The sequence below is a fragment of the Rhamphochromis longiceps genome, linkage group LG4 (assembly GCF_057381845.1).
Source record: "Rhamphochromis longiceps isolate RC_006_pf linkage group LG4, R_longiceps_female_GT1.1, whole genome shotgun sequence".
Taxonomy (NCBI): domain Eukaryota; kingdom Metazoa; phylum Chordata; class Actinopteri; order Cichliformes; family Cichlidae; genus Rhamphochromis; species Rhamphochromis longiceps.
In genome coordinates, this window is record NC_140560.1 from 20,082,956 (window position 1) to 20,106,363 (window position 23,408).

At 41.3% G+C, this 23,408-nt stretch overlaps 2 protein-coding genes across 3 annotated transcripts; one reads left to right on the forward strand and one right to left on the reverse strand.

Moving 5' to 3' along the window:
• Positions 1 to 6,729: 6,729 nt before the first annotated feature.
• Positions 6,730 to 14,376, reverse strand: luc7l3 (LUC7-like 3 pre-mRNA splicing factor). 2 transcript variants are annotated; one of them, XM_085403657.1, is made up of 11 exons: positions 14,118 to 14,376; positions 13,347 to 13,413; positions 13,198 to 13,237; positions 12,919 to 13,063; positions 12,681 to 12,755; positions 11,583 to 11,687; positions 11,134 to 11,295; positions 10,578 to 10,981; positions 10,207 to 10,397; positions 9,079 to 9,293; positions 6,730 to 7,410 (listed from the first exon to the last, which is right to left on the reverse strand). In XM_085403657.1, the coding sequence occupies exons 1-10, from the start codon at positions 14,214 to 14,216 to the stop codon at positions 9,112 to 9,114; spliced, it is 1,470 nt and encodes a 489-aa protein (XP_085259783.1). In that variant the 5' UTR covers positions 14,217 to 14,376; the 3' UTR covers positions 6,730 to 7,410; positions 9,079 to 9,111. The 2 variants fall into 2 exon arrangements, with proteins under 2 accessions (XP_085259783.1, XP_085259782.1); XM_085403656.1 differs by having other exon boundaries at positions 6,730 to 9,293.
• A 1,580-nt stretch (positions 14,377 to 15,956) lies between these two features.
• Positions 15,957 to 22,798, forward strand: ankrd40 (ankyrin repeat domain 40). The gene is made up of 5 exons (XM_085403658.1): positions 15,957 to 16,470; positions 17,017 to 17,165; positions 17,530 to 18,162; positions 19,074 to 19,255; positions 20,436 to 22,798. The coding sequence occupies exons 1-5, from the start codon at positions 16,337 to 16,339 to the stop codon at positions 20,577 to 20,579; spliced, it is 1,242 nt and encodes a 413-aa protein (XP_085259784.1). The 5' UTR covers positions 15,957 to 16,336; the 3' UTR covers positions 20,580 to 22,798.
• The last annotated feature ends 610 nt before the right edge of the window (positions 22,799 to 23,408 follow it).

The window sequence follows — 23,408 nt, forward strand, 5'->3', positions numbered from 1 at the left end:
GTTAATGAAATTTTACATTTTACACTGCGCAGAAAAAAATCCCCCACAGGATTCTTACATGAAAACACAGACATTTGAAACAAACACAGAAAAACAAGTTCCCATACAATTGAAAAAGAATGGCAGTGTAATCTGTGATACTGATAACACTGTGTTAGAGAAGCAAGCACTCAAATCTGCAGCAGGCTTACCTAACCTTTACCGTGCAGAGTGCAAACTAGAAGACAGACCGTGTGGGTCCATGCTGGCATAACAATTATGCTTCTTGTTAAAGAAAAGTCTTTCTTGTTTAAGACAAGACTGTTTGAGGCAGGAGCCAAGGTTTTTACTGAGCTCCTGGAGATTTATTTTGTTTTAAGGCAAGGCAGTTTTTCCAAAAAACTACATCTTTCCTGTGCATCACATTCAAAAGCCACCTTCATACAAGCATGTGGCGTATATGTATAGTATGCTCCTTCTTAAGGAGAACCAGGTAGCTCAGAAATGTCACACTAGTGCTGTGCGATACTGCAAATTTTGGTAGTGATCCGATACTGAACAAATACAGGACTGATATAAATATGTATGTAGGGGAAAGCAGTGTGTCGTGATTAATGAGATGAATCTAGATGTATTTTAATGAACACTAAATTTTACTTATTTTGAAAGTGGGTTTTTAGGAGTCCTGAAAATGTAAATATGCCTGTCACTGAAGGACTTTGGGTCAGCTTGTGTTGTTTAAATGCGCTGTAGCATATAAATAAACTACACATGAAAGTAAAAACAAAAAGGTTCAGACATTTTTTATAGTGCGGGTTTGAGGTATATTTTTTTCACACAATTCAGTGGGCTAAATACTGCACTTATCATGCTAGTATTGATCTGATACCAATATCAGCATTGGTATCAATATTATCAATACTGGGATTGATCCGCCCACCTCTGTCTGATACTGCTACAGAGGACACACAGCCACTGGACACTGGGTTTAATAGCAAGGAAATACTGATTGTTGGTCTGGGTATGAAAAACCACATGGGGTTGTTGTTCTGTTCAAAGCTGCTGTGCAAGACAAATGTAAACTTGGCACGTGTAAAAAAATATCTGTATACCTTCAGAGTTTTGCTGAACTCCTCTTGGATTGGTGGTGCCACAGTTGTGCAAGAAGTATGCAGTTGGCATTAGTTCAGCACAAATGACAAATGACAGGACATGACTGACAGCTGACATAAGCTGCGAGCGCGTGTTGCAGTTTCGATTATTAATCAGACAGCATGCCAACAGCGCTGATGAATTGCCTGCTCTGCTGCATAATCTATGTGCTGCTTTCCCCCTCGACCTTCACTTCGGATCGACCGGCTGTCTATGTGAAAGAGAGTAAAAGTAGGGAAAAGAGAAGACAATCTATCTCCATTATTCTTTTTTTTAAACCAGGTTATTTAACATCACACCAGGCTGACTCGCTCCTTGTTTCCTGCTCTATCACTTTTTCAATTTCCCCTGTCTTTTCAGCTCACTATCTTCCTGTTGTTGCTTCCCTCGCCTGTTTTTTGCTCTAACTCTTACCCTGGGGAAATACTGCTTTGCTAATGACGTGCAGATTGTGTTGCAGAGAGTGGGATGGCAGCGTTGTCTCAGTGTGACACTGTTTCAAAGAATTTACTGTTCTCGGTGTTCCTCCCCGCTCCTGCATGAACTGGGATGCAATAATAGACACAACATGTCTGATATATAATACTGTATCTGCAATGCTGTGAGGCAACTTCCTCACACATTTTGCAGTTTAAGCCATTCAGAAAAAAAGCTAAATACTGCCTCCTGCTGTTCAGCGTGGCAAAAGCCTAGTGCTTCACTATATTAATCTATAAAATAACTTTCAAAGTTGCATGTACAGAAAAATAAACCATGCTTATTGGTCGCTCCCTTATGTGAAGCTCTGTGCTTCTCCTAAGTATGTCCTCCCATTCACGGGCCATTGTTTTATATTCCGGTATCAGTCCCAGAAGTCAACAGACCACATGAAGCCCACCTGCTGCGTTGGTGTTCAGGGACAGGTGAGGCCACCCAGAGCCAGAAGGCTCAGGCAGCAACATGCAGTGAAGCTGAGCAGTCACACGAGACCGACAGAATCAGAGGTCACAGCTGGGGCCGGTTCAGGTGAACAATCAAGCATGGTCATGTGTAATTGACTTATAATTTGGTTATGACCTTTCAAACGCATATTGAACTCTAATAGACTCAACTCAAATACATGATTAGCCAAACCACATTTTTCTCTGGGAAGCAGCTCTGGACACAGCTGACTGAGTAATGAGGATCCGATTATTGATCGCTCTCTTGCTAAACTGGTCACTTTATGACAGATAAAGTTCACATCTGCAACCTGTAGTCAAAGACCACCTACGTGTCTACAAAATCAAGTGTCTACCTTTGTTAGCATCTCCATAAGTTTTGCGTTTTTGAGCTAAAACAGCAGTGCGTACCAATTATGCGCTCATGAACTATGACCCAGAGAGCCAGGGTTTTAATACATAAAAACCTCTAATTGCATGAACTTGTTTGGAGGGACTAACTACTACTACTACTTTCTGTCCTGTAACTTTTTTCGCTCCGCTGCACTAACTCTCTCCTAATTTGCAAAGCAAGAACTGGGTTTTCCTCTCTCACTGTAGCACGAGAACATATGAGACATTGATACTCAAAAAGACAGTCAGAGAGGGGTCAGGCTGCAGGGAAAGGGAAGGAAAGGCTGCGACTAATTTGCATATTTATAGTCCTGCACATACTAAATGAGGCAGTGATGTGGGGTTACATCTAAGCTATTTGAATGAATCATTTCCTTTTTTTGGGGGGGGGGGGGGGGGGGGGGGGGGGGGCAAAAAAATCCAAATATGTAATTTTGATGAACTGAGATGAGTTTTAGACATTTAATCAATCGCAAGAAGATTTTTTCGTCAAGCCTCATTACCATCACTTCTAACACGAGGGTAAGCTTGCTTAAGACCATTGTCTTTGTTTTGATATGTTGCTAATCTGTAGCATGTTGTGCTTTTGTAACAGCAGATGGGATAACAACCATTTTAATCCATTTCTGCTGTTTCCTTTCTTGGCTCGAGCAGAGGCGGAGCCAGACATTTGAAACACCTGGGGCTTAGCCCAAAGAGTAGTATGCATGTGGGATTTTTTTTTTTTTTGGGGGGGGGGGGGGGGTAGAAATGACTAAAAGATTAATAGGCTCTGTTCAAAAAAGAATGACTTCATATAGGGAAAAATATATATCACATGTGCAGGACACCTTAAACTAGTTTTTTGATTAAGCAGCAAAGCAGAACAAAATCAGGGCTGTATCAAGACATGAGGACTAAACCCCAATTCAACCAGACCCAGAACTGATCCAGAATTAAAACAGGACTACAACAGTTCAAAATCAGGACTACTGAGGACTTAACCAAAACAGAACCAGAATCAGAACTAGATGATAGTAGCACTAAAAATCATCATAGACCTGCACTACACTTGTTTTTTAATTCTACCAAAGTCCACTATTTAGATTGAGAAAAGTTTATATAATTATTCAGCCTTGTTGTGCAAACAAGCCTGCAGAACTTAATAAATATAGAATTTGAAAAATAACAAACCTAAAAAGAAACACTAGGTACGAGATACATGAGTACCTATGATACGGTGATACTTTTGGTAAACAACCATTTGACTAACATGTGTGTCTCACCTGCTCCTGTTCATCTGTTCTGTCCTCATTCTGCTCTCTCTCCCTCTTTGTGCTGACAATCATCAAATATACAGTTGAAACCAGATATTTACTCTTCAGATAAAAACACTTTTTTAATTGTAAGATCAAATCAAACTAAATGTTTATTTTTTTAGATTGATAAATATAAAAAACATATTTGTTAACTTTAAGAGTAAAGAGAGAAACTATCTGTATTTCTTAATTGTAAATGGCACCAAATTGTATTCAAACTGAGCCACACTTATGGAGCTCCACAGTTCTTTTCCTGGTGTTTTGTTGACATCTCTTGATGTTCCCATGTCACAGAAACAGACTGTGTGTTTTGCCTTATATGCATCCACAGCTGTGCCACCAGTTTACTCACATGGACTCTACTAACCAATCAGAAGCTTCTTCAGCTCAGAATGGAATCGTCTGGAGTTTCTTATTAATTAACAATAAACTTAATGTATATGTACTCCTAAATTTGATCAAAGTGATAAAAAATAGAAAGCTCTGTCTCTCTTTATTCTGACATTTAACTAATTCAAAATATATTTCAATATTTATCTAAAACAAAAGTTTACTCTAGATTGATGTTGTACAGTAAAAATGTTTTATGTTTTCTCCCTAAAGTGTATGTAAATATCTGGTTACAAATGTGAATATACTGCTGTGTGCTGAAATCCCTCTTGTTTTGCATAGAAATATACTGAACAACATACAAAGCATAATATATAAAATAACATTTACCTGAGTTTTTTCTTTGAAAGAAGCCTCTAATGTCCATTCTTATATTTCAGTACATAACTGAAACCGATTTAGTCGGGGAGGGTAAGAACTGAAAATATGAAATAAACACATGTAAGCTAAGACTCTCTAAAAAAAAAATAGCATTTGTTCGGCTTTTCATTTCGCCATTTGTTGATTCCCTTGAAGAGCGAGTAACGTAATATGGGTCAAGTGATCAGTTTGATATCAATCTTTCGTGATGCACCGTCATATTTACATTATTTGTACGGTACCAATGATTTGCTTTGGTACCTGGTCAAACTTAAGCTCTCCTTAGTATGGCTGGCTCCGTCTCTCCAACAGCGCACTCACGGGCAGCAGCTGCCCCGCCCCCTCGCTCAGTCGCTTAGTGCCTGAGCTCGGATCATACCAATATCAGGGGGGGATTCACGCACAGTCGTAAATTCCCACAGTGTGCACTATGTGCTTCGAATATTGTGTGTACTTTTTGTTTTATACAGTTGTCAGCCAGGCATCTAACTATGAAAAAATTACACTCCAAAATACCCCGGGCTTCTGACAAAACAACCCGGGCTTAAGCCCCGTAAGCCACCCCCACGCTCCGCCCCTGGGCTCGAGTCCAGACTGTGGTGAATCTGCAGGGTATGGGTAATACAACCCCCCCGGCTGTTCGGCGACCTGTATACAGGAATTAGACTCAAATGAACTGTGACAAACCCCTGCCACTCTCTCTACAGGCACCTGGTTTGGAAAGGTCATTTCCATGCAAAACACGCCTGACCTGTGGGCACTGTGAGGGACATGGACGTGCATGGGGGAATGAGTGAAACCTTTTTTTCTGCATGACATTATGAGCTCAGGTAAATACAATGTGCATAGATTTGTGTTGGTGTCCTAGCAACTAATATATGGCTATGTTCATTATTGAGAAGGGGGCAAATCACAGATCTCTGTGACATGTAAAAGTGAGCAAGAGGCGTTTGCAGTTGCTAATAAATCAACATTTTCTTTTTTTCCCCCACTTTGGTCGTTCCAGGCAGGTGGCTTCTGGCCAGCATCTGCGTTGCTTGCTGAGTTGGCAGTATCAGAATGCCTCTGCTGTCTGTTCAGTATTGATTAGAAAAGATGAACTCAAAGCTATCTGGAGGGACAATTTTTGATTTTAATGCGTGTACAGATAGACTTACTGGACCTTGCACAACATATGCAGTTTACTGCTGAGCAAGGTGAAAGTATGATTCAAAGGTGATTCTTAGAAATGCACAGAATACATTTTACGTTTGATTTTGCACAGACAGGAATCTGCAGGAATCGGTTTTCTCAAGGAAGCATTTAAAAAAGTGGCTAGTGCTGCTTAAACCACCAACAAAATCACATTTATTAATAGTTTAGCGTTATTTGGAAATAAAGCTAATCAATTTCTGAGAGTTCTCCCTTCACAAGCTTATGAACTTGGAGTGACATCCCAGTCTTAATCCACAGGGTTTAATATGATGTCGACCTACCCCTTACAGCTACAACAGCCTCAACTCTTCTGGGAAGGTTTTTTACGAGGGTGTTTATGGGAATTTTTGACCATTCTTCCAGAAGCACATTTGTGAGGTCAGCCACTGATGTCGGATGATACGTCCTGGTTCTAGTCTCCAGTTCATCACAAAGCCTTTCTTTTGGACACATTCGCAGAAATCATTGCAGCACCTTCATGCCTGGGTGTAGCCAGTGAGGTGATTATTAATTATTTGGTACTTTAACTTTGGATTACAGGAATTCTGTTGTTTTTTTTGTTTACAGTTATGAAGCATATTAAAAATATGACAAATATTGAGCTCAGCTATAACCACATGCAGGCCACTCCGTCTTCTATGGACCATCTAAACCCATGCAAACTGGAAAACAGCTGATTTTAAGGCTTCTGCAAATGAACCAAATTAAAAGTTTCTTACTTTGATAATAAAAGATTTAGCAGCCTATTGAATTCACACAAACTGATCAAAGTAATTATGGGAAGACTTAAATTACACATTGGATGTTGATCAAATATTCACGTTGTATTTGGCAGATGGTACAATTCACTAGGAAAACCGTCAGTGAAAAAATATTTGGGAAAAAAAAAAAAAAAGATGTAAATCCAGCTGCAGATCAAACATGCTAATGAGACTGCAGCACTGGTGGTGAAAGCACATCTGTCTGTTTTTACCTCTGCCACTGACTCAGGACTAGTTTGTGTGTACATATCCACACTGGATAAAACAAAAAACAAAACACCCTTGACAAGATTTTGCTTTTTATTCATCGTGGTACAACATGGACAATAAAAGCAGGGCAAAAAAAGAAACAAATTAAGTCTCCAAAATTGATCAAAATTAAATCAGAGTATTTTACAGTTATGGAACAAGAGCGATCAAAATGAGCTCTAAAGTAGAGGAGAAAAGAAGACACTGCTTGTCTCAAAAGGTCTAACACTGTACATACGCTTCAACTGACTTTAAAAAAAAAAAAAAGAAGGGGGGTCAGGAAGTGAAGTAGAACCTGACAAATCAATACAAACCACAAGCACTGTTCATTTTATTTTATTTTCACTAAATGCCAAGAAACACGGAGGATGTGGAAAGAGTTTCAAAATAAAAAACAAAAATCCATAAAGAGTTTCTCTAAGTTTGGTTTGTTAAGTGCTGTCTGGCTGACATCTTGACCAGTAAAATCAGATAAACAGATGAACCACAACTATCCTTATCCAGCCAAAAGATGGACAGGTAATGGAACAAGAAAAATCGATGCAATCTGTCCTTTCTCCTCATTTTTACGCGTTTTTATTTATTTTCATGTTTCTTTAAATAAGCCATTACACATTTGTGGTTCACCTTGTTTTTAAGCAGCGAAGTATCAGGTTCAGGGTAAGGATGGGTGCACTCTTCAACTTCTTCCTCAACCAGATATTCCAGCTTCCCCTGTTGAGCATAAAGAAACGTCCACAAAATGCGATGTTAGCCAGGGTCCCACAACATCCGCTTGTAGCAACGACTGCTGCCACTCAAACAACAACAATTTACAAAGTCATTTGATAGTCAAATTTCCCTCAAGAGACACTGCTAATAATGCACAAAGCTATCCATTTACTAGCACAACAGACACTTGAAGTCTTGACTGCATTTGGCCAAAATTCCCTGAGATTATTTTGTTTTCTGTACATTTTGCACAAGTTTGCAATTTAAAGAAGCTCTTCAGGAGCTGCCTCAAGTCTAAACCTGAACTTAGTGTCAAAACTACAATATCTGCTTTGCCAAAGAGGAAATGCACTTGATATGTTTTTTTAAGTGTAAAATTACAAACACCTGAGCAAATTACATTTTTAAAAACACACGAACGAAGCACTGCGGAAAAGCACACATCAGCAACGATTTCCAATTTGGCAAAGGAATATGAGGCAGGCTGTCTGTGCATCTGTGTCTCTCTGACAATTCTATCGCACATTCTCCCCAAACATGTTTGAAAGTTAACAAATAGGAAAACAAAGAAGGCACAATTAAAAGTATATGTGACACAATCAAGCTTTCAAGTTCGTGTTCTGGAGAAGTACACAATTTGCTTTTTTTTTTTTTTTTCTGACAGGCAACAGCATTCAGAAATGGATGTGGGTAGAGAAAGGAGTACCTGGGGTGAGTACCTGCACAGTTTGAGAGTCAGAGAGTATCCATGATTTTTAATTTGCCCTTTTCTCATGTGGTCTCGCTCACAACACCAACGCTGTGTGAGGTATGGAAGTCAGCTGCAATTCATTCGATAAACCCTACCCTCCAGTTAGTTAGGTTACGTTAGACCCCCGGTGCTTTAACACCCCCCAAACACACACTGGCATGGCATCATCAGGCACAGTACGCTGGACAACAAATCCATGGCAATTGCGTTATAAATATGGCAAAATAAATAGCTTCTTTGTGACAAAAAAAAAAAAACCAAAAACCTCTGACCAAGGCTGTGTGTTCACCTGTGCGTTTACATATGAGCAGGAGAAAACGCCAAGGTTTTTAAATGGAAACATGTACACACACAGTGACTGGTTTTCCTCCCTATATGGATTATTACAGCAACAAATAGCAATTATTACATTTTGCTACTTCAAAGTAAAAAAAACAAAAGATAAATAAATATAAAAATAAATAAATAAAAGAAACAAGTAAATACAGGCAGGAAATCTTGACTGGATGCGTTAACTTTTTCTGCCATTTTGTCCACAAAGACAAATATACATCTATAAGGATCAAAAACCGATACAAAACGAGGGGTACCTCTGGGCATGTTTGCTCAGGACTACACTGGCCTTTCCCTCTTGGCTTTGTGTGAATGATTTCTACCTTCTTCTCATTCATCGGGCCTAGTCCTTCATCTTCAGTGCATACTTATGATGCACTATTCAAAAACAGGATAAAGATATTTGCATATAGTACATAAGACAAAATCACAGGCATTGAACTGAACATAAACAGGGTGGGAGAGCAGGGGTGAGAGGGTGGGTAAAGGGAGATGGGAAAGGTGGGTAGGGGAGGGGACGTGAGAGGGGAGGGTGGAGGGGGTTGGGTTGAGAGCCAGGGGAGGTGTGAGGAGGAGGACGCACTTACCTGAGCCTGATCTGAGGTCCTATCAGATCAGTTTTAATTGGACTGAGTGTCACCTTCAGAATGGAGGAGCTCTTGCTGGCCGTTTAGCAGAGGGGAGAAGGCAGCCGCCTCCGTCTGCATCAGTTCCGCTTCTGAAGAAGCCTTGATGGCGGCTGCATCTCCGTCTGAGTGCTTGTCTTTCTTAGAGCTGCTCCTCTCCTCTGTACCCTTACGGTCTGAAGAAAAACAAAAGAGAAAACATTGCACACATTAGCAAGAAATGTTTGCACAACCTCAGATTAAACTGTCTTATTAAAGAGTTCAACAGGTGCTTGTTGATGCACAAATGTTCAGTAGGATTGTGTCGAGCTCTGGCTCACCTCTTTCATTTGTTATGGGCACAGACTGCTGCAGGACTTCTTATGGGAACAGCTTGATTGTGTAAGTAGGTTGTCTGGGTAAGCACCAAACAAACTGCCCTTTATTGGCATTAGCAAAATTATCTGTGCCTGAATATTATGCATTAGTAATCCTACTACTTCTCATTTATGGAATACTGTCCTAAACAGACAAAAGAGGGAGACTGTACAATTACCGCTCATGTAGTCTAAAAGATACATAACAAGTGCTTTGTGTGAAGTGCTTTATGTAACATAATTTCAAACTACAATAGGTTTCTTTTAAATTCATATTGATACATTTTTAAAATTAGTTGCTCCACAGTGTAGTGGTTTAAACATTCACCTAACAAGGAGAAAATCTGGGGTTTGATCCCGGGAAGAGACACAAACCTCTTTCGGGTAGAAGACAACTCGCATAAAAATCTGCCAAATCAAATATGTGGAGCTACTCATTGTGACTCATTGAGAGCAGCCAAAAGTCTCACTAGGATTTTTTTCTCCATCTCAATGAGACTTTTACCTGGATGCATAATAAAATGCTTTTTCCAGTGTTGAAGAAATTCCCTCAAGGTATTCCTAATATAGACCTGCCTTTCACCATGTGAAACAGGCTCCAGCCCCCCATTTTAACCCTGAACTAGATAAGTGGAAGAGCACAGATAAATGGAGGGATGGTATTCAATATATATTGTTTGGAAGGACAGCGGATGATGAGGAAGCAACAAACACAAAAATAATCAGACGGTACCTTTGTCTTTTGATGACCGCTCTCTGTCTCTCTCCTTTTCCCGATCCCTGTCCCGGTCCTTGCTTCGGCTACGGCTGCGGTGGCGGTGAGATTTGCGCTCTGAGCTACGCGATCTCCTTCTGTCACGACTTCGGGAGCGGCGTTTCCTGTCGGAGCGTTCACGGCTGCGTCTTCTCTCTCTGTCCCGGCTCCTACAGAAAAGGCAAGAAAAAGTGCTGTGGTTAAAATGATTTTTGAGAAAATAATCATTCAGAATTATAAATATATCATCCCTCATGTTTTAAATTGTAACATTTCATTGGATTCTGCTTTATGTGTGACATTTCCGTGACTATAAATCCAAGTGCAACGCTCAGTCCGGTCAGTCGTACCTGCTACGTTTGCGTTCCCTGTCCTTGTCTCTGCTCCTGGACCTCCGGCGCTCGCGGGATCTACTCCGTTTCCTGTCCGATGCTCGACTGGAGTGGCGGCTGCCAGAGTGGCTTCGACGTGCCCTCCTATCCCTCTCTCTGTCCCTGTCCCTCTCCCTGTCCCTCTCTCTTTCTCTGTCCCGCTCTCTCTCCCTCTCTCTTTCTCTGTCTCTCTCCCTTTCACGCTCTCGCTCTCTCTCTCGTTCCCTCTCCTTCTCTCGCTCTTTTTCGCGCTCCTTCTCCTTCTCTTCCCCCTCTTTGCGCTTTTTCTCCCTTTCCTCCCTCTCCCGTTCCCGTTCTTCTCGTTCTCTTTTGAGGGCTGGGTTTTCACCCTGAGGGTCTTCAGAGCGACGGTGCAGTTTTTCCTGAGAATACAAAAACATTACATATTATATAATTTCTAACATTTGCAGACATTTTTAAACAACAACACCAAGCATGGTTGAATTGAAACACTCTTTCAAGCAGCTCAAGTTTGTAAAAAGTTCTAGATACAAGAATGACACAATCCTGTCACCTTGAGCTCCTCTACAGTGGATTTGATCTTGGCGTAGCCCATGTGCTGCTTCCCCATCAAGTGGTCGTCCACTCGGGACTGTGCATCGCCCACAATGAGGAAGGCCCCACACACCTCACACACTTCCATCTGTTTCTCCTGGGCAGCAAAGCTCTCGATGGTCTGGATTGAAAGGACATAAATTTGTTATTAGACATCAAAACAAACAATAAGGAAACATTTCTGATTTGCATCATAGCTGCCTGCCCAGCTCGCACAGATTTTACTTTACGAGTATTAATAACAAATACAGCTACAGTGAAAAATAACTTTTAGCTCACCGGCTGGGTTTAAACTTGTATTTGAAATGGAATTAAACTCATGTTAACTGACTGATAGTAGGTGATGCTCATGTTATGCTATCTTAAGCTGTGTTTGTAGGCTGATTAGCCCAGGGTAAACTGACTCACCGAGGGGGTGGAGCTGAGTAGTTCCCTCTCCTCCTTCAGCTGCTCCACCAGTTTCATCATTCCCTGGGCCTCCTCCACTCGGCCCTCAGAGCCCAGTTCCTCAATCTGAGAAAAAGACAAAAGCCATGTTACAATGTCACGACTTGATTTATGGAGTGCATATAAGAATTTAGGGAGTTTTATTTTAAATAATGTGATCTGTAACACAGTCAGGGAAAAGCATCTGAAATGTCATACAGTCTAGAGTGCATGCACAAAAACAACTGTGGTCACAACAGGTAGCTGTTCCTGTTTTAATGCTTTCAAGTCTGAAGTCAGCTTACACTTAGATCAGTGTGAACAGCAACATGTTTCCTTATTTTGCCAAAGGGTTCAAAATCTCCTTCCACAGATTACATTTGTTTATTATTCAATTATTTTAAAGAGAAACTGCACAAGGCTGGGTAGCAATGAACCTCCTGACAGGACAGCCTTTATCAGACTTGTACTCTAATGTAGTCTTCTTTTCAAATGCATGTACAGTTAGCCATGCACTCCACACACCTTCTAAACTCACAAATTTTGGTCGAACAGTGAAGCTGCAGAGGTTCAGAGGGAGTTAAATTAGAGGAGTTTTAATATATGTGGTAAACCAGCCGAGGTAATGCAGACCGCACAAGAGAGGTGAAGACATGAGTGCGGACAGGGAGGTGTGGGTAGAAATGAGTGTCAGGGGTGACTTGTAACAGAACGATAGCAGCTAGAGTGAAGGGTTAGGATTATCAGCTGGTAGTCGCACCTGCTATGATGTATGAGTTAAACTCAGTTTAGAGCTCAAGGAGGCTGAGTTAAAGATGTTGAAATATTCATTGGGAGAACCCAGGAAGGAAGACTTATAGATGTAGAGGAGGAGGACATGCTGAGAGTTAGCGTGACAGGGGAGGATGCTAGTAATAAGGTCAGAGGAAGGCAGGTGTTCCACTGTGACAAACCCTAAAGCAAGGCACTGGAAGAGGAACTTGTAGGAGACCGTCAGATATCCTGATGCAAGAAGACCAACCCGCGTTCAAATCTTTCAGTTTTTCTCAAACACTACCAATTTAAAGATTTCGGGCAAACCTGCACAACCAGGTCTTCGATCTTCTCTGTTAGAACCTGGACTTTCTCCTCATTCTTTCCTGATGGACCAGGGCCCTACAGAATGAATACATGAGTACAATTAAGTTCAATGAATCCTAAGCAGAAACATACAGGTAATGTTATTTTCTTTTAGATTCATAACTTGCACTGTGGTCCGAGAAAACATGAAGATGCACAGAAGAGTTTGAGAATGATGTTCTCAATTAAAAGTACCAACCCCTGCATTCTGCTGAGCCTGGGAAAGCGCAAGCCGGGCATGCCCTCTGCGGATCCGCCGCTCCACTTCTGCCAGGAGTGACTGCAGATAGCGCAAGAAATCTCGCTCATAACCTTCCTTCATGAAGCGAGAGCTTTTCTCATACCTGGATATAACAACACAGAATTGGTTAGTTATGTGTAACATATCAAGCCAAAAAAACAAACAAACAAACAAAAAAAAAAAAAAAAAAAAAAAAAACGGAAAGAAAAAGGAAAAAAAGCCAAAATAAGAACTTACATTTTTCGAAGATTTTCATCATGGATTTTCTCACACGGACCTGGAAACCCAAATCAATAAACATATTATTGTCGAATAGTTGTTTGTTAAATCTCAAGGGCTTTGTCCAGATTATAATACATTTTGGGAATACAAAGTTCCCAACTTACCCAAGTCAGAGCGGGTGTTTGTGAATAACTCAGCAGGGCAGAAGCCACACAAATAGTACCGACAGACCTTAATAAAAGAAAACATATCAAACAATTTTATGTAAATTTTGCTTCCATAGTAGATTACATTGGATTAAGTGACAGCATGTTACTTACACCAACTATGAGCAAATGAATGTGGTAGTCGTATAAATTCACCTAATCAATTTCTGCTTGAACTAAGAACACAAAAAATACCCACAACACTGCAAGTGCAACAAAAACACAACAGCATGGAAAACAGTATTTATTACTAATATTAAATATTAATGCCAAATTACATACAAAGCAACATGTATGTAACCGTATTTAGTCTTGAGACATCGCAATGCCAGTTTATGCAATAAGCAGAGCATAGCCTTTAGAGAACGTAATGCAGGTCCTTTCACACATTAGCACGTCGAAATCATTTGTATTAACACAGTTAAACTATTATCTCAACTATACCTAGAAAACAAGTTGCTAAAACTGAAGTGAGCCCAATGAAACCCTTTAAGAATGACCAAACCGTGATGCTAATCTCGCTAACACGCGTGCTCAAGCACCACTGACTCAAACCGCCCGCTTTTCGCCATCGATTCTGTGCGTGAATCGAAAATTTTTAATTTGGAGGCCATACCGCCTAAACTAGCCGGTACCCACCGCGCACGCCATGCACGCTTATTTTGGACACCTCACGGCTAATAGGTTTTAAAACTAGCTAAGCTAATGGTAGCTAGAATGCTAACTTACGCTCTCGTCGTCCCAGCGTACGTTAGACCGCTTCTCATCAGGGGCCAAGTTTCTATCTCGACCCATCAACTCGTCGAGTAACTGGGCGGCAGAAAGCATTATTCCTGCAGGAATGTAGCCTTAATTTAAAGTACTACAATAATATCCAGAAGGCCCAATTTACACCATCTGCTGCGCGAAGTACTTCTAATCAAAATGGCAGACCTTGTAACAACAACGCCCGCTAACAGTCCGAATACAACTAGCCCAGGAGCTGCTCCCGCGGCCTCTGAACCGGAAGTACTAGTCTGACCATCGTGTCCAGGATTCAGTTCTCCGTTTCGTGCCGCAAACTTTACCATTGATCAAAAACGGACAAAATGTGCAATTTCTATTTATATTTTGACCAGAAGCCGATGTTGCGGCACTGCGTATGGTTATACCTTGTTTTATTTTGAAAGTTTACAACGGAAGCAACTTCAGAGTAGTCTGATGAGCTTGGAAAGAAAAGCGTCTGGACTTCTTTAAGTTTCTTGAAGACAAATGCCACATTGAAGAGCCAGATTGTGGTGGTGTGTGAAAAATATCATCAGAGGCTATCACACAAGGGCATTCAGACTAATGTTATTTTCCACTAGTACTGGATCTTTATTTGATACTGTAATATATAATGTTTACTTGTTGCTTTTACTCAGTTCCCATCGGTCACACTAAAAACGTCAAACTCAGTGAATGTTGATCACAACAAGCACACGCGAAGCTTTATGACTGCATATTTCACAGTTGCAGTGCTATGACATCATCAAAATCTATCTCAGTGATGCAGATTTTACCAGATCTGATTACTGCCAGGAATGATTAATAAATGCATACTTTTGTGACTTCCGTGCTGACCAAATATTTATTAAGGCAAGTCCACATAAATTTCCTGTTAATGTCCCCAATGTGTTTTAGTTTTTCTCTGTCACACCAACCGTCTGCATGTCCTCCTTCACTCCATCTATGAACTGTAACTTTGCCTCCTCTCCTTTCATTTAACCATACATCATAACAGGTCTTACTACCATCTAGTAACTCATTTCAACTCCCTCTGAGTTTCTATGCACCTCTACAGCAACACTCAGAGCAAGCATTGCATCTTTTTACATCCAGTAGTGCCTCAAAAAAAATTTTTATAGGGTGGTCATATGGGTCATATTAGTGTCCAGAGCCTTACATACAATCCACTATTCTCCTTTGCCACTTCTCTTTGCTGTACACCCAGCCTCCCAGTACTCATGTCTACTTTTTCTTTGCTAACCTCTTCCTTTAAATGCTTTCTCGTACTTCCGTATTTTACCACTAAGACTCCTTATCTTCTTTCCTCTCGTCTTCTTGCAGTTTCCCTCGCCACTCACAGAGTCTGAAATTGTGATTCTTTAAAATTGCTGCCTTGCAGCTGTAGTATCCCCGGTGTATCTTACGCCAAAGTTCAAGTTAGTGTAGTATCGTGGGTGTTTGCTCCCCTCTAGTGGCATACTGAAGAAATGCAGCATAAAAATGTACTGCAAGTTTAAAACCAGTATTTATAACTTTATTAAAACGGATATAAAAACAAAAGTAACAGGTGTGCTTGGGACAAATAATCAACAGCTGTTTTAGCTTTTTCTGGACTGGGTATTATAAGTGTAGGGAGGTTTATTCCAGCTTGTCTGCAACACGTGTGAGTCAAAAACAGTTAAAGTACTTTGAACTTTTATCTCCCAGTTATTTCCTTATTCATGACAGCTAACGGCAGTATCACACAATTTACGTGGGGAAACGCACTGGCTACGCGATTCCTCGGAGGGGAACTAACATTCGTGCTCACTGTTGTCACATCTAAAGATGCTCCCCCCCCCAGATGAGGCGGCGGTGTTGTGTTTTTGGCAGTGGATTGACGAAGCTCTGACACTACTGCTTGATTGAATGAGTTTATAGCGAGTGCATGCGGTGCCACTGTAACGCGAACTAACAGCAGAAACACGCGGCGGGCACACGGCTTGACGTGTGAACGCCAGAGACGGTCAACACGTAGTTGAAATAGCCAAAGCGATTTGCTGCCATAAGCTAGCACCTCGTCGAGCTAGCCAGTAGGTAAGGTTAGCCTGGTAGCTAATGCTAGCTGTAACCAGTATATTTAGCTAATTAGTATTGGCAACATAATTCGCGTGGTCTTTGCGTGTCCTATGAGCGCACGTCGCTAGCCGTGTGAACCAAAAATGTCCACAAATTCGCTGGATAAAGAGCTTCAGGAGCAGCTGAGAGAGGCGTCTGCCATCGGGGATATCGATGAAGTGCGGGCGTTAGTGGAGAGTGGGGTTAATGTCAACTCACAAAACGAAATCAACGGATGGTGAGTGTTTTCACCGATTTATAGTAGTATTTGTTCGGTCGCGACTGCAGCCGGCCAGGAGTTGAGTGCAGTCATTGCAGAGCAAAGCTACAGGGATTAAAAACACTGCTCAGCGTTATCCTATTACGCCAAAGAGGGCTTGTTAATCAGCCGGCGCTGCCACTTTTAGCTTTTCTTTAAAACCAGCAATCAAGCAAAACATTGAGTAAAGTGGCTGCTTCAAACACAAGCTTGTTCTCTTTGCTATAGCCTGATTACTGAGTTCGGAAACACTAACCAACCTTTGATTATTCATTTTTCACGCATGCGCCCATCATCAGTTACTTTGCACCCGTAAAGAACCAAGTAGAGTTATGTCGAGATTTTGGTTAAAGTTTAAAGTAATATATACATTATTTATATTTTTCCATTTGTATGCCAGTGCCACACACTATAGCTAGCTTAATGAGAGGTACCACTTGAGTGATACAGTATATTTCTGTTGTTATTGTTCCTTTTCTTTTTGTACACCACTAAATTCTTTTGTTTCTCCAATAATCCCTGCAGGACATGCTTACACTGGGCATGCAAGAGGAATCACAAGCACATAGTGTCCTACTTACTCAGTTGTGGAGCGGACAAAGACATCCTCACAGCTAAGGATGAGTTAGCGTCACAACTGACATCCAAGCCGGAGATCAAAAGACTGTTAGGAGGTAAAGTCAACATTTCTCACTCTGCTGCTCCCTGTGTCACATTGGTGACACTGGGCTGGTTACGGTTCAGGTCGTAGAGCAGGTTGTCCACCAGTTGTAGATTCAGTGGATCGATACCCGGCTCCTCTGATCTGCATGCTAAAGCTTTCTTGGGCATCATCAATGTGTGAATGTTAGGAAGTGCTTAGGCATAGATAAAAGTACTGCATGAATGTGTAAGTGTGATTGAGTGAGTGAAGTGTATATCTATAATCAGTTATAACACTGGGTATTTGTGTTGACGCATTTGCTGCAGTCTTTGCTATTGTTTCGAGTCTATTTGCAGAAAATAATCCCCCAACTTTTGTGATCATTATTACAACAGTTGAGGTGGAGGAAGTGCCTGAAGTGAAGGAGCCCGAGTTGCCAATCGTCCCAAACTACCTGTCTAACCCGCCCTTTATGTATTCCAAGATGGACAAGAACTCAGAGGTGATTCACCTTACACAAAACGGTTCTGGAGAGCACGCTGAAGACACGCAGAGTGATTCGGCATCTCTTTCACCAACACACGAGCCTCCTCGGAAACTCGTCTTCGATGCCTCCGCTCCTTCCTCAAATCCCACCATCAACCACAGCCAAGCCCAGACTGGGGAGTTCATCCCTGTGAACGAGCAGAACGGTGTCTCACCCAGCACGGCTGCTTCCCACAGTCACACTGTCGTTAACTGCACGGTGCCCATGGACCTATCAGTCGAGCCTCACCTTGTCAACCACGCCGACTACCCGCACACAGTGGTGCACAACGGCACCGTGTGTTCGCCTCCACTGGCCTCACCCAGTCCCAGCTTGGCTAGCAACGGTGGGAGCCAGGTCCAAGCCCCAGTGGCCAGCACAAACCCGACTGTGAGCAGACAGCAGTCTATCCCGCAGCAACTGAGTTACGGCCAGGCTGGTGGTGCCATGCCAGCCTTCCAGCCTTTCTTTTTCACCAGCACCTTCCCTGTCAATGTACAAGGTGGGTTTACTGTGAATTAAAGATTAAAATAACAGGAAATATTTATCTCAATTTCAAACACATTAAGTGGGAAGAAACAACTCCGCTGGTTTACTCTGAAGTGTCGAGGTGCAGCACCACAAGTATCAGCACATTTTTCTAATAGACATGATGAGTGGTTTACTTTTTATATATCTTGTTTGTTTAATGCTTATGCAAATAGAAATATAAAAACAACAGCATGGATTATTTTCTAGAAACTGCATGCTGTAAGGATTTCTTAGCTGAGAGTAGTGACTTACTCCTTGGCTAGCAAAGCCCCATTAAATTATTGCACACTGCTAAACGCCCGCTGGTGTCAGGCGTAGCAGGGTGAAGAAAGAACCAGGCTCTTTGACACTTTGTCGGTGAATGTTCTGACAGTAAAACTTTCATGTGGCATGGATATTTGCAGCCGAGTTACTAATAATATCACAGATATAACAACTTAATTTGACTCCATGATGTCGTCGACCTGTCAAACCAGAAGCTGATCTTTATGACAAAATATAACCAGCATGTGTTCTTTATTAATGTGCTTTCATAAAAACTAAACAGACCCTTTCTTTTCACTTTTTAAGTGATCAGTAAATGAACTGTTCAGAAAGAATATTCAGTCTCTCATAATAGTACAAAGCATTCATAAGATGCTGCTGTCTGAGCACAGACAGAAAAATCATATATTTGCATTTCCACAGGTTACATGTTACCATGTCTGCTTGAGATTACCAAAACTTCTCAACCACTTTGAGCTGTAGAGAAAGTTCAAATGGTTCCTGAAAGATAAGAATTATTGTATAATTTTACAGCCAAAATGACAAGATGCACCAGGCGCCTGTGTGATACTTTGCTGGTTAATGTAAAGATGTATTGCTTTTGTTCTCTCTCTCTAGAGTTGGTACTGAAGGTGCGTATCCAGAACCCCAGTGCGCGGGAGAACGACTTCATTGAGGTGGAGCTGGACCGCCAGGAGCTCACCTATCGTTCCCTTCTACGAGTCTGTTGCCGTGAGTTGGATATCAGCGCCGAGCACGTGGAGAAGATCCGCAAGCTGCCCAACACTATGCTGAGAAAGGTACAGACACAAAAGCCTGCTTACTCTGTGTAGGCTGATGATGTTATTGTACAGTGTCATCTTAGATGTGGAAAGACAATTTCAGCCATTTAAAGGCTTTTTTTCCTCTTTATTATTATTTCTTGTGCTCATTTAAAGGTAACCATGAGACGGATAGTATAACAAACAAATTCAGTGGAGGGGAAAAAGTGGAATATATTTAGTCTGCTGTCTGTGTGGTTACAAAATTGGCCTCACTCTATGAAACTTTGAAACTTTAAACCTTTAAACAAAAGGTTGTTGTGAATATTATAGGTTGCCATATCCAAGGACTGTGCGACATTTTCTGCTACTGTGTAATTTCGTGCAAAATACACACCTAATGAAAATGCACCAAAGCCACTCTCAGGCTGACGTGTTGTATATAATGCATGCTTAGTATCTGCCTAGCACAGAAATGCCACCTGTCCTGTTAGGTTAGGAATATATTCAAAACTATTCAGATTTTTAGTCTCACTGCTTTCCTCTGTCTGACTCATGCATGTGACACTCTCTAAATCTCTTAATCTGTAGTTTGTGAGCCACTTTAACTTTCCATTGAAACCTTCCCACCCCCGTCGGTACACTGTGTTCATGTTCTTTTATGTCCAAATGATGACTGCGTGATCAAATTAGAATGAATATATAAAGACAAAGCTGCAGCATGTAGGGCTGCAACAAGTGGTTCGTTTTGTTTTCTCTTTACATTCGTTGTTTAGTCTGTGAAAATTCAAAGTAGCTGAAAGTGGTTCTGTATTGTAGTCCAACCCCAGCGTGACCCAAACTGAACTCCACTGACATAAAAAGACAAGAAGCTTTGGGCTTTACACAGCTAAGCATCAGTTACGTAAAATTATTGAAGGCATAAGTAAGCTATCTCAGGTCTGTGTCTCTTGATTGGTTAAACCTTCATATTTAAAAATAATTGAGGGGGGTACGTGCACTGGGTGGTAGATTTCAGTAAGGAGGTCTGCTCTCAGCAACAACACACACAGTTCTGTGCTATTGTGTTAGTTTAGAATTCAGTGATTCCATTTTTCTTTCTTTGGTCATATCCATGTCCTCTCTACTTTATGGATGTCCATGAAAAAAAGATTTAACTTGAACTTGTTGAAACTGTAGTGTTGACGATTTTAAATGCGACTATCTGTCCCCTGACCAGGACAAGGACGTGGCTCGGTTGCAGGACTTTCAGGAGCTGGAGATCGTGTTGGAGAAAGCAGAAGGCCTGTCCCTCTTCTCTGGGTCTGGGGGCCTAACAGACAGACCCTGCTACAACATGAAAGCCTCCCGACTCACCTACTAGAGCTCCCAAAAAGCTGGAAGTCCCCCTGCTTACAGTGGGCTTCTATAGCTACCCTCAAGCAACCATAACTAGTTGCCTGCCCAGGTCCCTCATTACAGTTTTGTTCAGCTTTGGTGTTTTGCCAGTTTAACTAACTGGGAATCTTTTTTTTTTTTCCCCCCCCCAGACTGTAGCTTATTGTTTGCCTCCTGTCCTCCTCTGACACTCACGCTGCTTTTGTGTACCCAAACCAGTTCTAAGTGATTACTGATACATGGTGCCCTCGATGACTTGCAGAAGTATTCGGACACCTCTCTCATCTCTTTAGCTCTTTTCTCTCCTCCCACTGCACTTTGTGCCAAGGCTCCAGTAGGACAACAGAGGAGGACACTGGCTTGTCTTCCTTATGGGCTGGACTTGAACGGGATTCTGCAATAGCCTTATATGGACACATTTCTATACTGGTTCAGGCTGTGGTCTGAGAAGACAGAGGGCAACAGGAAGGATTTGCATAACTCTAACTGATAAGATAATCAAGTCAACAGAACAGGACCAGGCGCAGCACAGTGGACGTGACCTGTTGAGTGATATCACACATACTGGCTCCAGTACACACTTTCATATATGCTGTAGGCAAAAAACTGTGTGGTTTTTTTTTTGTTTTTGTTTTTTTTCCTGCAGTGTATCTGCTCTTGGCCTAATTCTCAAGGTGGATTTAATCTTACAACAGGTGACATTTGAAGTATCGCTGGACTAATTTTACTTGTATTAGACGATAGCAGAGATGACGCTTTAATCTCTTTCCCACAGGGATGGACACGTTTGAGCAGGAGTACTCATTTCCCTGCATAGTGACACCATTCAGTTGTACACTGTGGTAAAGGAAGATCTAGTTATGTTTGTTTATTCACGTAAGACTTAAATGTTGGAGATAAAACTGCAGCCACTTGAAACTGCCCCCCCCCCCCCCCCCCCCCCCCCCTTATTTTTTCTTTTTCTCTTTAAACAAATGTCACTTTTGCTTTGCAGGGTATGTTAATCTGTTTCGTCACTAAAAAACTTATTGTCAACTGTGAAGGGTTCCTATTTAATTTACAATTATACTAATAAAGCAAGACCACGAATAACGCTTTAGGCTGACGAGGCTCGAGTCCCAGCAGAGGTTGCGGACGACGCTCCGTTTCGTTTTTCTGTGAGTTCGAATGTATTCAGTTGTTGTCCATACGTTTAAATGTGTCAGGATTGAAACCAAAAACTAATCTAGCCAGCAAAGATGCTAACCACACAAAAGAAGGCATCCTCGACTGAAATTCAACTCCAGGAAGGAATGAAACAGGAGATTGCTAAGGACCTGGGGGTTTTTTTTTTTACGATTCTGTGCTTCCTCGTTGCGAAAATAATATTACAGATAGCACTGTTACTTCAATTCAAACCTAAACTCGTATATGGTGACTAGATTTTTTTTTTTTGGTTTAAGTAAAGGAGTATAAATGGCTTTAGTTCTACCAGCAAGGCCTGTCTAGTGCTAGTTAGACCTTTTTAAAAATTTGAATACACAACAAAAAAATCAAAGTAATGTAAGATGATGATTAACACTAATAGGAAAGCTAATTGTTAAACTGGTGAAGAGGCACAGCCACGTCGTGTTAGATGGTAATGTTTTATGCTGCTTTCATCGACACATAATCCTTTAATTCACAATGCTGGGGCTCGTTTCTTTTAAGCAGTGCTGGCGGACGCCGCTCATGTCCTGCAATCGTTTTCTTACCCAGTGGTAACTGTTTACTGTTCAACTGTATTACCTGAAGCTCTTACTGTATTTATATGTTTTATATTTTTTAATTAATTTGTATGTATGTTTGAAACCAGCTAGGCCTGTTGTTTTGTGTCAAAAAAAAGTGTTTCAGAGGAGTTCAAAAAGTGGCGGGGTGGGGGGGTGCGGTGATGCTGAAGCTAAGTGCAATGTGTGGGGAGGAGGAAGGTGTTTCAGAGGTTTTCGTGAAGGTGAAAGGAGGTAGACGGAGTGCTTAGTTTATGTTCCAAACTATTTTAAAATGCTTTATTAAGTGAAGTTGTGCCACGTGTGTCAGGCAGGAGCTCGGTTGAGAAAGTGGGGACGGTTTGCGCCCCGGTGAATGAGAGCAGCATGTTTGCAGTCGGTTTTTATGGAGTCGTCTTTGATTCTGTGGGAAGCGATGACTAACGTTGTATTTGTTGGGTTGCTTATTGTTCTAGAAAAAGCAGTTTGACTTAACCTATGCATTCAGAGTCTGATATTTTTATATACAGTACGTCCTGTGTACTTGTAGAATTAATCTTGGGCACTGTTAATTTTGTTTGTTTTTGTTTCTGATGACCTGTATGTTCTTTGATAAAGCATGGTATATCTCCATCTGACTAATTGTTTGAATATCTACACTGAACTCTTCCTTTTACATGTGTTGTGTTGCAGGTTTAACTGAAATTAAATGTGTTTCAGGTGACAACCACAAGAGGGCACACATGAGAAAATACAGGCATCGGAAGAGCCACATATAGGAGGACTAGTGTGATAATCTAAAGATTTTTCTAAATTTCTTTGAGTTCATTACAGTCATTAATCTGAGCTTGTTTAAATACTGGACTATTTTAGCTTCACACTGAAACGAATCAATTTTTAGTTATCTGCTCTTTGTGTCTGGGGAGTCATTTAAATACTGTTCAGTTCTAATCTTTATACTGTCGCATAGGACAGTTATGGATGTGACCTGTCACGGTAAGCTTTCTCAGTCTTTGCTACATTAATGGTTTCATTATTGTCATTTACAAGTGTAGCAGGGTAAGCAGGTAAATAAGGAAGCTTTAACCCCT